The following is a 12,744-nucleotide window of genomic DNA, read 5'->3' as shown; positions in this document are numbered from 1 at the left end:
TTGTCAGAATCTTGGGACATGAATTAAAAATGTCAACAATCATCTGGGCAGTTTTCGGCCTTTTATTATTATTATTGTTCAGCTAACCCTCCTAAAAATCAAATAAACAGTTCATCTTTTTTTTTTTTTTAAACAGTTCATCTTGACTGTCTATGTAACTAAGGGTGTTTTTAGGGCATTTTGATGAATCATTATCTTTGGATTAGGACAACCTGTCCCAACAGAACTCCTAGAAGTGAGTCGTGATGTTTTTGGTTCTCCTAGAACCTGCTGCCATGGCCGATGGGGACCCCGATGAGCCATCCTCCAGGACAGGGAGTCCGGACGTGGCAGGCCAGGCCTCTGAAGACAAATTGTTGCTCCATCGGAGACTGGCCATCCAGGAGCTTGTGGACACCGAGGTCTCCTACTTGAACTTGCTGCGCCTCTGTGCCTCTGACATCAGGGGCCGCCTCCAGCAGGTATGTATATTTTCAGGTCCTGATTTCAGAGACTTGACAGTGGTTCCAGGGCCAAGCTTGATGGAAGTGAAGACAGAGCAGATGTAAAGTCTAAAAACCTGGGTATAATCCTAGGGCATGCAGTCCCCAATTTGTGACAGTTTCATGCCGCCTGTGTTTTCATTTCTGCCTCCCTCCCACTTCAACTCCAGTGGACCCATGTAGTCACGATGAATGCACAGTCTCACCAGTTCCCCTGAACATCAAGTCCTGGAAGGAGGCTCTGATGAGTACCCACTTTACTCTGTCTCATAAACCAAATAGCTTGTTCCAGTTTTAAAAAGTCAAAGTCCGTCTTTTGTTTTTCTTTCTGGTTGCCTTTCTTTCAAATATAAATCTATATAATAAAAAAAATTCAAGATGAATCTGCAAATCCATTCAAATTGCAAATTTTCTCGGAGTACTAGGCTGTGGTGGACTTAATCTTCCCTCAGGCAAAGCCCCATGACCTCTATTGAGTTTTACTGCTTTCAGCAAGCATTTCTCCAGGACAAATCTTCCCTTTTAGCATAGACAATCAAGCACTAGCTGAAGGCAGATTTACCTACTTTTTATAAAATGGGTCCCAAGAGAGCAAGTATTGAGCTTCCATGAGGTTATATAGGCCTCTAGTTGTTGTTGTTGTTAGGTACCATTGAGTCAAGTACCATCCATAGCAGCCTTATGAAGAACAGATCTGAACCCTGTTCTATCCTGTACCATCCTCACACTTCCTGACACAAAAGAGCCCATTGCAGCAGTCATCGAATCAATCCACAAGTTGAAGAGCCTTCCTTTCTTTCACTAACCCTCTGCCTTTCCAAGCATCATATCCCTCTTAAAGGAGTAGCAACATGCTCAAAGCATGAGACCAAGCTTGATCATCATCTTTGCCGCCAACGAGTACTCTGGCTGTACTTTCTCCAAAACATATTTGTTTATTCTTTTCATGGGATGTTCAGTAACTCCTCTTCTCAGACCACAGCTCAAAGGCATCAATTCTTCTGCCATCCTTATTCATGGTCCAGCTCTCAGATACATAACATCTGAGGCCTCTAGGAGAACTTTTATCCCACCCTAAATCTTTTTCCTTGATACAATAAATGCCTCATCACAAAATGGGAGGCTGTAGGGCCACATTAAGGCCCTGTCCCACACTGCCTCACATCTTGTCTCAATTGGGGATGGTGGCAGAGAAGTTGACACCATGATGGGGTTCTCTTTTTCTATTTATCATACCTATTTCCTGGTTTCAGAAATAATCTTAACTCTATACAATTTTAATTCAAATTTCTTAGCAAGTGAGCTCCACAAAGACTTTAAGTTCAGTATCTCCTATTTGCTGCTTCATAAGTAATGGACTTTTAACATTTTTTAAATTTAATTTTATTATTTTTTTTTTGTGTGTCTACCATCGAATCAGATCTGACTGGTACAGGAGGAGATTGTCCCTCCTTCTCCAGCTGAGCATCTGGTGGATTAGAAACAAGACGGTGTGTTCGTAAAGGTGGAGGATCAGTGAAAGAGAAGACCCTCAATGAGATGGATTGACACAGTGACTCCAGTGGCCTGGAGCATGGTAGTGATTGTGAGCATGGCACAAAATAGATCAAGGTGCAGATCTATTTTCCGTAGGATCTCTGTCAATTTTAGTAGACTTGATAGCACCTAACAACAACAATATAGCCTAGTTTATAGGACTGGAGCCTAGACTATCTCAGCATAATGGCAGCAGGTGCCAAATATTGCGAGCTGAGATGAAGTCCAGCTTCCCACTCTGATTTGAAAGATGGAGAAATTAAGAGAGAAAAAATGCCCGTTGGCAGCACATCCAGGATGCAACCCCAGCCCAGCTTTCTTTCTCTGCTGAGGAGCCACTAGCTTCTCTTCTTATAGAGTTATGGCGATGACTAATTTGTAAAACATGTAAAATTTGTTGCAAACATTGCATGGGGACAGTATGTCTTCTGAGCATGATCAAACCCTGATGGTGAGTGTTTAAGACTACCATCCAGTGTCTGCAGACTAAATCATTCCATGGAACTCAAAGCCGCTTTTTTTCTTTCCAGCTGCCACAGATAGATCTGGAAGTCCTGTTCTCAAACATCGATGATATCATCCAGGTGAATAGCAGATTTCTTCATGGCCTGCAGGAAATGGTCTCCACAGAAGAGGAACAAGTGCTTCTAATTGGTGAGCAAAAGGCCTAGGGAATGATCCGCCACATGGATTGTGCTTAGCATGAGATCGTTGCTGAACTGTCTCCACAATTTCAGGGGGATAGAGTTCAGTGGGAGTGTTTTGGGAATCCTTGCAACACAGCCTGTCAGAAGCAGCAGGGTTCTCAAATAGTATCTAGTCCAACTCTGTCAATTTAAAGAGGAGTCAACTGAGACACATAGAAAAGGGAGGAACAGCCTCATGGTCACACAATTGGTTGATGGTGCAGCTTGGATTTTGATTTGAGTTTCTCTTACAGACATCCACTCATCCAAGAGTGTGTCAGTCACTAAGCTGTGTGCTGGGTGACAAGTCACTAAGAGATTTGGAAAATAAACACATAAATGATAACTTGAGATAACAATTTGTAATTTTAATAAAAAGCCCACAAAAATTGTGTATTAGGTCTTGAGGGGATAAGCCAGATGAGGCAGTCAGGAGCCTGACCATGCAGACTTCCAGGCCATGGTAAGGAGTTTGGATTTTATTCATGTGACAGGAAGCTATTGTATAGTTTTAAGCAGGGGAGCAATGTGGTCTTTGACTTTTGTTTTTACAAGATCCCCTTGCTGTTATGGAGATTAGATTGTGAGGGGTTGATGTTGTTAGCTGCCATTGAGTCACCCGTAGGAGCAGCAGACCTGAACCCTGTCCTGTCCTGTGCCTCCCTTCCAATCTCTCACATACTGGAGCCCATTTTTGCAGTCATTGTGTCAAATCCATCTCATTGAGAGTCTTCCTCTCATTCATTTGACACTCCACCTTTCCACGCATGATGTCCCTCTCCAAGGAGGAACTTGTCTAGAAACGTGTCCAGAGTTTGTGAGACAAAGCTTTACCACCTTAGCCTCCAGGGAGCACTCTGGCAATACCTTCTCCAAAACATATCCATGTGATATTTGGTGCTCTCTCCAACACCACAGCTTAAACATATTAGTTCTTCTTCTGTCATCCTTATTCATTGTCCAATGCTCATAGCAAGTGATTAAAAAGATGATGGTCTGAATTAGACACACCTTCGTCCTCAAACTGACATCATTGCTCCTCAGTAATTAGAGCGGTCCCTGACTGATTCTCCTGATCTCATGACTTTTGGTACCAACGGTGCTGATTGTGGATTGAAGCAAGATTAAACCATTGACAACATCAGTCTTTTCTCCATTTATCATGATGTTGCCTATAGGTTAAGTGGTAAGAATGTTTATTTTCTTGACATTGAGATGCAATCCATATTGAAGCTGTGTTGTTTGATCTTCTACAGCAAGCGCTTCAAGCCCTCTTTGCTTTCAACAAGCAAAGTTGTGTAATCTGCATAACATAGGTTATTGATGAGCCTTCCTTCTATCCTGATGCCACATTCTTCATCATAGAGTCCAGCTTCTGGAAAAATTTGCTCAGCATACAGATTGAATAGATACAGAGAGAGAATACAACCCTGGAGCACACCTGTGAGGAGGTCAAGGGAAAGCAGAGAGGAGATGGATTAATACAGAGGTCCATTTGCCCTAGTCTCACCAGTCTGGAATGATTAGGATCCCTAGAGGGTAGATAAAGCATAAGAACGAATAAGAACGAACCTCATGCCGATCTCATTCAGTCACATTCCATCTGCTTCCTGGGCCCCCTAGGCAAAAGGTCAAGGGTCAAGGATTTCCCACCTAGTCAGGGGATGAGTGTGAGGCAATGTCAGGTTCTTGCCTGCAGCAGTTATTCTTGGTATTCTAATGTTAAATTCAAAAGCTCTGGCAGCATAGTATGTTACATATTGGGCTTCTTATGAGAGGTTCAAATCCACAGCCACTCCCAGGAAGATTGATGAGGCAGTATGTTCCCATTAAGATGTACAGTCTTGAAACCTGATATTGGGTCGCCATGGGTTGGAATTGACTTGCCAACAGTGGATTTGGGTTTGGGTGTTAATGTTAAGTTCTAGTTAATTTTAAGAATTTATTTTAGCCGAGTATGGAGGAAAACAAAAGGAAAGAATCAGTATAATGGCCACTCAAGTCCCTCTCTCTTTACATAAACTGTTTTTTGCCTTTTTCTAGACAAGAATGGTAGGGGCTAAAACCATCAAATATATGAAAATGCCCCTTTCTGAGAGTCCATAAATGCCAAACATGGCACTGAACTACATGGAATTATTTAATAAACCTCACAACCCTAAAAGATAGATTCTGGTGTCTCATTTTATAGTTGAAGAGATTGAGGCTCAGAGAGGAGCACTGCTAGTGACAGAGTCAGGATTTGAACCAAGGAAGTCAAAGTTAGACCTGCCACACTGAATTGCTTCCACATACAAGAGTGCTATTGAAGTCCACATAGTACGTGTTTTCCCCCCATCTAGTTATATCTATTAAAATAACTATGCAAGTGAGAAACCCTCTCACTCACTTACTCATTGTCCTCAAGTCTGAACTGACTCATAGCTAGCCATTCAGTGATTTTTGTACAGTGAGCTATCAGCTTCTCCTCATGGGAAGAGATTGTCCATCTTGTCTTCCAAAATAATAGATGAAAACAAAAGCAAAGTACGAAATTGTTAAAATAGATTTTGATTGGTGTTCTCACCCTTTATCTTCTCATCAGTTATTTTGTTTGTTAGTTATTACCAGTTATTTGAATGGAGTTCAGATGAACGCAGTCTGAAAGCTTTCAACGGGTGAGGGGACTTGGAAATACCAAAAGAATGTTATCAATAATAAAATTAATCTATTAAATAAGATTTAGATTGGATAATGGGGTAGCACTAAACCATATGGAAAGTTATTCCCCTGAGTGTCAGCAGAGATTGGCTTATACTGGCAAAATTCAGAAGCAAAAAAGCTTATTTCCGATTGACTTCTACACATTGCTATGACGAAGCTGTCAGGATCTTATTGGTTATCAGGGGAGTAAGCAATGGCAGAATCTCTTTGGTCAATGAAGGGGCCTGAATTACAGCAAAGCTTGGCTTTCTGTAAAGAGAAGTCTTAGAAGTGTCAGCTTGACTGCTGATGCTGTTTTAGTAACCATACAGGCTCTTTGTGTGCTGTGGGCTCAGGTTTGAGGTGGCTCCTTGTTAAGAGGTCTTGCTGTCTGCCTTCCGACAGCCAGGACACCACTTTGTCTCCCAAACACACTTCGTGATGATTGTACTTGGTGTCGTCATTGGTTACCTGGTAGAGGTTACCTGGTAGAGCTTACCTAAACGAGAGGTCCCATTGAGTGTACAAGAGACTCAATTTTGAATTTCAGATAAAGCAAGCACCATTTCTCAGTGAAACATGTCCCATGCTCCACTTAGGACATAATGTATATATATAAAAAAATCTGAAATTAAAATTTAATTGGTTGTTCTGTATTTTTCCCTCTGTAAATCTGGCAGCCTTTTAAAATCTATAGAAAACAGTCTCTTTACCATCTGTCTTTTGTGGTTTACTGGAAAGTAGGCCCAGGAAAACAGATGCCTTTTCTTCTCCTCGGTGCAGCTGTGTGCTGGCTCAGGCCGTGGTGGCTCCCGTGAACTCTCTCTCCATTCGTCTCTCACCCTCCCACCCTCCCAGGCCCGGCTGGAAAATGAAGACCTTCTTCCTAATCAGACTTTAAAACAGTTTTGGAGCTAGAGGGAGACTGTCCTTTTTTATTTTTTTTTTATAATTTTTTTCTTATTTTAATGACAGTTTACAGAGACTTTAAATTTCCATTCATTCATAGTTGCACACTTTCCTCCCTGCCCACCCCTCCCTCCAGTTCCCTTTTCTCTTTGAATGGTAAAAAAAAAATTATTTCATTTTTATAAAATCTTCCCCTCCTCCCCAGTCCACTTCACTATGCAGCTTTCATTCTGGACTTTTGTCATGACAATAATACCTAATCATATATTCCTCCTAAACAGTTCTCTCCCTCATCTGTTTCAGTGCAGTATGCATGATTTATCCTCTCTTTGATTCCCCCCAACTCTGATGTCAGACCCACTTTACAACAGTAGCACTATGCACTATTTGTCCTTTATGCACTATTTGTCCTTTAGTGACTGAGATATTTCACTCAGCATAATGTCCTCCAGGGTCACCCATTTTGTGTAATATTTCACGAGTTCCTTGTTTTTCAGTGTAGCATAGTATTCCATTGTGTGAATATACCACAGCTTCTGTAGCCATTCATTTCTTGATGGGCACTTAAGTTGTTTCCAGCTCTTTGCTATTGTGAACAAAGCAGCAGTAAACATGTGCGTGCATATATCTACTTGGGTGGCAGTTCTGGTGTCTTTAGGGTATATTTCCAGTAGTGGAATTGCTGGGTCAAATGGTACTTCTATTTCCAACTTTCTGAGAAAGCTCCATACTGCCTTCTATAGTGGTTGCACAATTTCACACTCCCACCAACAGTAAATAAGGGTTCCAGTTTCAGGGAGACTGTATGTTACAGACTGTTTTCTCCCAAACAAGTTCCATGGATTGACAGTCCTTATAAATGTTTCCAACACAATTTGAACATACACATGAGTTCCTGCACATTCATCATCAGGAAGCACCATGCAGGGCTGTCCGGTAGACACCTCACATGAGCCATGATGCAGTTTATAGTTTCCCCATGACCACACAAAAATGAAAGAGATAAATTTTAATTATATATTTTTTGTTATCATAACTGACACTCCAGTGAGTTTTTTCCCCCCAGTGGGTTTTTAAAGGCTGTAAATCATATGGGAGGAGATTGCCCATCTTTCTCCAGCAGAGTAGTTGGTGAATTTGAACCACATATTTTTGGGTTGGCAACACAATTCCTTACCAGCAAGCCCCCAGTGCTCTCTTGATATAGTTTATTTAACTCATTATAATTCTAATATCTCACATAACCAATATGAAATGACTCATTATAGGATACTTTACTTTTTATTTACCAAGTCCTTGAAATCCCATATATCTTTTTAACTTTCATCCCTCCCAATTTAGATACACTATATTTCGAAGACAAAGATTCTCGCCACTGGACCAATTGGCAGCGTCAGGATGGATGATGAAGAGATTGAGAGTGTTCAGAGCTTCAGTTTGCTTGGCTCCACAGTCAACACTCTTGGTACCAGCAGTCAGGAAATCAAAAAGCGTATCGCGATGGGAAAGTCTGCTGTTAGGGACCTCTCTAAAGTACTCAGGAGCAACAGTGTCTCTCTGGAGACTAAGATGCGCCTGATACAGGTCATGGTATTTGCAAATCGCTTGTTATGCATCAGAGAGTTGGACAATGACTAGGGAGGACAGAAGGAGAGTGGATGCTTTTGAACTGTGGTGCTGGAGAAGGGTACTAAATGTACCCTGGACTGGCAGGAAAATAAACAGATCCATCTTGGAGAGGATTAAACCAAGCTGCTCCTTAGAGGCAAGGATTCTGGGGCTTCGTCTGACATACTTTGGACATGTTGCCAGGAGGGACGGGTCCTTGGAGAGGGACATCATGCTTGGGAGGGTGGAGGGACAGCGCAGGAGGGGAAGACCCTCTATGAGATGGATTGATTCGGTGACTGGGGTAATCGGGATGGGTGTGTCAGAGGCGGTGCGGTTGGTGCAGGATAGAGCAGGGTTTAGGGCTGTTGTGCATAGGGTCGCTATGAGTCGGAAACGACTCGATAGCACATAACAACAACAACAACATATTTCAGTGCTCAGTATTCACACATGGCTGATGACTACTGTATTTGAGCAGTAGAGTCTAGTGATTTAAAACAGGGCCTTTGGAATATGATGGACAAGACTCCATCACTCACAAGTTACTTCCTACCTCTCAGCCTCAGTCTCTGCGTCTTTAAAGTAAACATGATAATAGCCATTTATGGTGCATTTTAGAGCATTTATGGTGCCTGTAGAGTAGCTCATCTCCTTCTCACATTATCATTTCTTGTTAATTATGGTTATTTCCATTTACTGAGGAACAAAATTTCGAGGCTTAGTTTGGTTAAGGTGGCTGAAGGTCAAACACAACTTGACTAGATAGAGTAAGGGTTTGAATCGAGTTCTTGCTTCACTATCTTGCTTCTCATATTCTCCTTTCTTACTGATGTCAGTTCATGTCCTAGCACTAACGTCTTTAGTAACCGATGACTCTAAAAGGACTATTGCTGTTGTCAGTAGGTGCCATCAAGCAAGTTCCAGTCTATTGTTAGATGCCAGTGAATTGACTCACGGTGACCTTATAAACTACAGATCTGAACCCTGTGGCCAGAGTGCTCTTTGGAGGCAAGGATAACAAAGCTCTGACTCACATACTTGGGGCATGTTGTTAGGTGCCATCGAGTTGAGTAAAACTCATAGAGACCCTGTGAACAGCAGATCTGAACCCTGTCTTTACCTGTACCATCCTCATCTCTGATACACTGATGGAGTTCATTGCCCACTGATGTTCTCACTGTCTCAGTCTTTCACATTGAGGGTTGTCTTCTCTTTTTTTGAACCTTTCAATTTCTAAGCATGATACATCTTTCCAAGGAAATGATGAGGGTGGTGTAGCATAGGACAGAATTCTGTTGTTACTGTAAGTCGTACTCAATGGCACCTATAAATTATTATTCATAATAATAATAACAATTATTATTATTACTATAACTCCTGTAAGGGAGCTCTGGTGGCCTGGTAGCAAGAAGATGCACTGCAATCCTGAAGGCACATGGTTTGAATCCACCAGCTGCTCTGCAGAAGGGTGGGCCATCTCCTCCAGTGTGATTAAATGTCTCTGAAAACCCACTGGAGGTTCAGCTGTGGGTCAGTTTCGACTGTAATATACAACAACAATACTATAGATGGTGCTCTGGTGGCCTAATGGTAAGAAGCTGCCCTGCAATCCCAAAGGCATGTAGTTTCAATCCACCAGCTGCTCCACAGAAGAAAGTTGGGCAGTCTCCTCCCATGCAATTAACTGCCTCTAAAAACCTCCCAGAGGGTCAGCTGTGGGCCAGTTCTGATTCATCATTACACATACTATAGATGAGAAAAGAGAGAATTAGGGGATCTGAACACTTGCCTCCATGTTATGTAAGGGAAAAGATAAACTAATGGTCACTCTCCAACTCTTTATTACTTCTCTTATGATTTGGTAAACTAAGAATCTGGAGCTGCATGTGCCATAAACATAATTGTAAAGGTGAAATAGGCTAGTATCTTCATAAAGTGTAAGACGTTGTGCAACTATAAACGGTAACAGCATTTTACTGTAATTGTAGTTATCATTCAGTAAGCATTCACAGTGTGTCAGTCTGAGCTTTACATCTCCTACCACTTGGTCTTGATAGCAGCTTTCTGGAATTCTGATGAACTTTCTTTACGAACTAAGGTTCAGAAAGGTGAGGTAGCTTGCCCAGCATTGCAGAGCTGGTTGAGCCGGCAGCCTGACTTCAGAGCTTAACTATTTACCTGTCCCTTTTCCTCCCATCCTGTTCTCAGCAGTGAGACATGCATGCAGGCATGCCCAAGGAAAACAGGAGCCCTCCTCACTTTTGGTAACTCCATGTTGCTTTTCGTTACCAGGTAATTTATTTCTCAAATTCCAAGAAGAGTTGGAGAGTGTCTATAAGATCTACTGTGCCAACTATGACCAAGCCTTACTGCTGATTGAGTCATACCGGAAGGAGCCAGAACTGCAGAGAGAGATCCAAGGCATCATTGAGGCAGTGGTGTGAGTACAGTGACCGCTGACCTCAATCTCACTATCAATACTAATACCTGTGTCAGCCAGGTTATACTGTAGAGACAACCAAGTTCAAGTCCTAAATAGTGTACAACTTAGGAGCACCCTGTTGTACTTTCTCCAAGACAGATTTGCTTGTTCCATGGGATATTCAGTAACCTTCTCCAGCTCTACAAGGTACTCAAAGGTATCCATTTTTCTTCTGTCATTCTTTTTCATTACCCAACTTTCAGATGCATAGCAAGTAATTGTAAAGAACATGGCTTGAATCAAGTGCACCTTAGTCTTTATCGTTAGCCCTTTGGAGTGGTCCTTGATAGCAGATTTTCCCCAGCACAGCGTATCTTTTGACATTTGGACTGCTGATACCAGTGGTGTTGGTTGTAGATCCAAGTAAGATGAAATTGTTGACAATTTCAGTCTTTTCTCCATCTGTCTATCATGATGTTGCATATTGGCCCAATGGTGAAGATTTTTGTTTTCTTCATGTTGAGATGTAATCCATAGTGAAGGCTGTAATCTTTGATTTTCTGTAGAAATCATTTGAATGATCAGGAATCATCAAAAGAAGATGAAAGGATTACACAGTCATGGTACCAAAGAGAATTGGCTGACATGGAACTATTTCAGGATGTAGCAGAATCAATAATAATAAAGGAAAGATATCACGCTTCACTGAAGACATTCTGAAAAAAAAAAAAGCCCTAGGAATTAATGGAATAACAATTGACATATTCCAGCAAATAGATGTGTCTCTGGACATGCTCACAAGGCTGTGCCAAGAAACCTGGAAGACAGCCACCTGGTCAACTGACTGAAAGAGATCCGGATTTGTTTCCATTCCTAAAAAAGAATGTGGAAACTGCTGAACAATATTGTTTGTATCACAGATTGACTAGGTATGGAGAAAAGATACAGCCCTGCATACCTTTTTTTATTTTTAAACTGTGCAGTGTTTCATTACTCTGTTTGGACAGCAGTTTCTTGATTTAGATATAAGGTTAGCATGCGCACTAGTAAGTGTTTTAGGTTTCCCATTCTTTTCAGTTAGCCTTAATGTGTTATGATCCACACAGTCAAATGCCTTTGCATAGTAACTAAACACAAATAGACATCCTTCTCCTACCCTCTCCTTTCAGCCAAGATCTAGCTGAAATCAGCAATGATATCTTTGGTGCTGTGTTGTTATTGTGTACTGTTGAGGTGGAACTGACTCACAGCTGTCCCTCCAATAGGTTTTTGGAGGCATATTGCAGGAGGTATATTGCAGGAGAGGAGTTTGTCAGTTCGTCTCTTGCAGAGCAGCTGGTGGATTCAAACTGTGTACCTTTGGGATTGCAGTACAGCTTCTTACTACAAGGCCACCAGAGCTCACTGTTGTTATGGCCCTTTCTAAATCCTGCTTGAATTTCTGGCAGTTCTCTGTTCATACACTGTGCTAGCTGGTTTTGAATAATTTTTAGCAAAATAGTACTTGCATGTGCTCTTATTGATATTATTTGATAATTTCCACATTCTGTTGGATAATCCTTGGAGGCAAGGATTTTGAAGCTCTATCTCAGATTCTTTGGGCACATGGCTAGGAGAGACCAGGCTTTGGAAAAGGACGTCATGTTTGGGAGGGTGGAGGGACAGCGTGGGAGAGGAAGACCATCGATGAGATTGATTGACATGTGTTGGAGTCAGTGAGACTGGATCAGAATGGAGCAGGGTTCAGAGCTATTGGACATAGGGTTGCTATGAGATGTGGGCATACAGTGGTACATAAAAACAATAACATTTGGATCATCGTTTTTGGAATGGGAACAAATACAGATCTCTTCCAGTCAATTGGGCAGCTAACTGTCTTCCAGGTTTCTTGACAGCCTGGTGAGCCTGTTCAATGCTGCATTTGTTGAAACAAATGTCAATTGATATTCTATAAATCCCCACAATTTTTCCCCCCAGTGTCTTCAGTGCAGCTTAAACTTCTTCCTTCATTACCATTGGTTCTTTAGCTGGTGTTGGGTTTGTATCAGCCATTTTTTAAATTTATTTTGTACAGTGACTCTGTGTATTCCTTCCATCTTCTTTTGATGTTTCCTGCATCATTTATTATTTTGCCCCTAACATCCTTCAGTGTTGCAACTGGAGGCTTGAATTTGTTCTTCAGTTTTTCCAGTTTGGGAAATGTGGAGTAAGTTCTTGATTTTCTAACTCCAGTTTTTTGCACATTTCATTATAATACGCTGCTTTTTATTTTCGAGCTGCCCCTTGAAATATTCTGTTAATTTCTTTTACTTCAGCATTTCTTCCCTTTGTTTGGCTTATCTGCATTCTAGTGTGATCTTCAGAATCTCTTCTGACATTCCCTCCCTCCATCTCCCTCCCTCCCTCCCTTCCTTCC

At 41.6% G+C, this 12,744-nt stretch overlaps 1 protein-coding gene across 1 annotated transcript in view; it reads left to right on the top strand.

Annotated features, from left to right (window-relative positions):
* Window positions 1-275: 275 nt before the first annotated feature.
* The window catches only part of ARHGEF37 (Rho guanine nucleotide exchange factor (GEF) 37), a 59,299-nt gene continuing 46,830 nt past the window's right edge, over window positions 276-12,744 (top strand). Inside the window, exons 1-3 of the mRNA XM_006893750.1 lie at window positions 276-461; window positions 2,549-2,672; window positions 10,199-10,346. Coding sequence (XP_006893812.1) covers window positions 276-461; window positions 2,549-2,672; window positions 10,199-10,346 — 458 coding nt within the window. The remainder of the gene's footprint in view (window positions 462-2,548; window positions 2,673-10,198; window positions 10,347-12,744) is intronic.

Source organism: Elephantulus edwardii, unplaced genomic scaffold (genome assembly GCF_000299155.1).
Source record: "Elephantulus edwardii isolate Elephantulus edwardi_28Jun2011 unplaced genomic scaffold, EleEdw1.0 scaffold00130, whole genome shotgun sequence".
NCBI lineage: Eukaryota > Metazoa > Chordata > Mammalia > Macroscelidea > Macroscelididae > Elephantulus > Elephantulus edwardii.
Note: the sequence above shows the minus strand (reverse complement) of the source record. Positions and strands in the feature narration are given on the sequence as shown.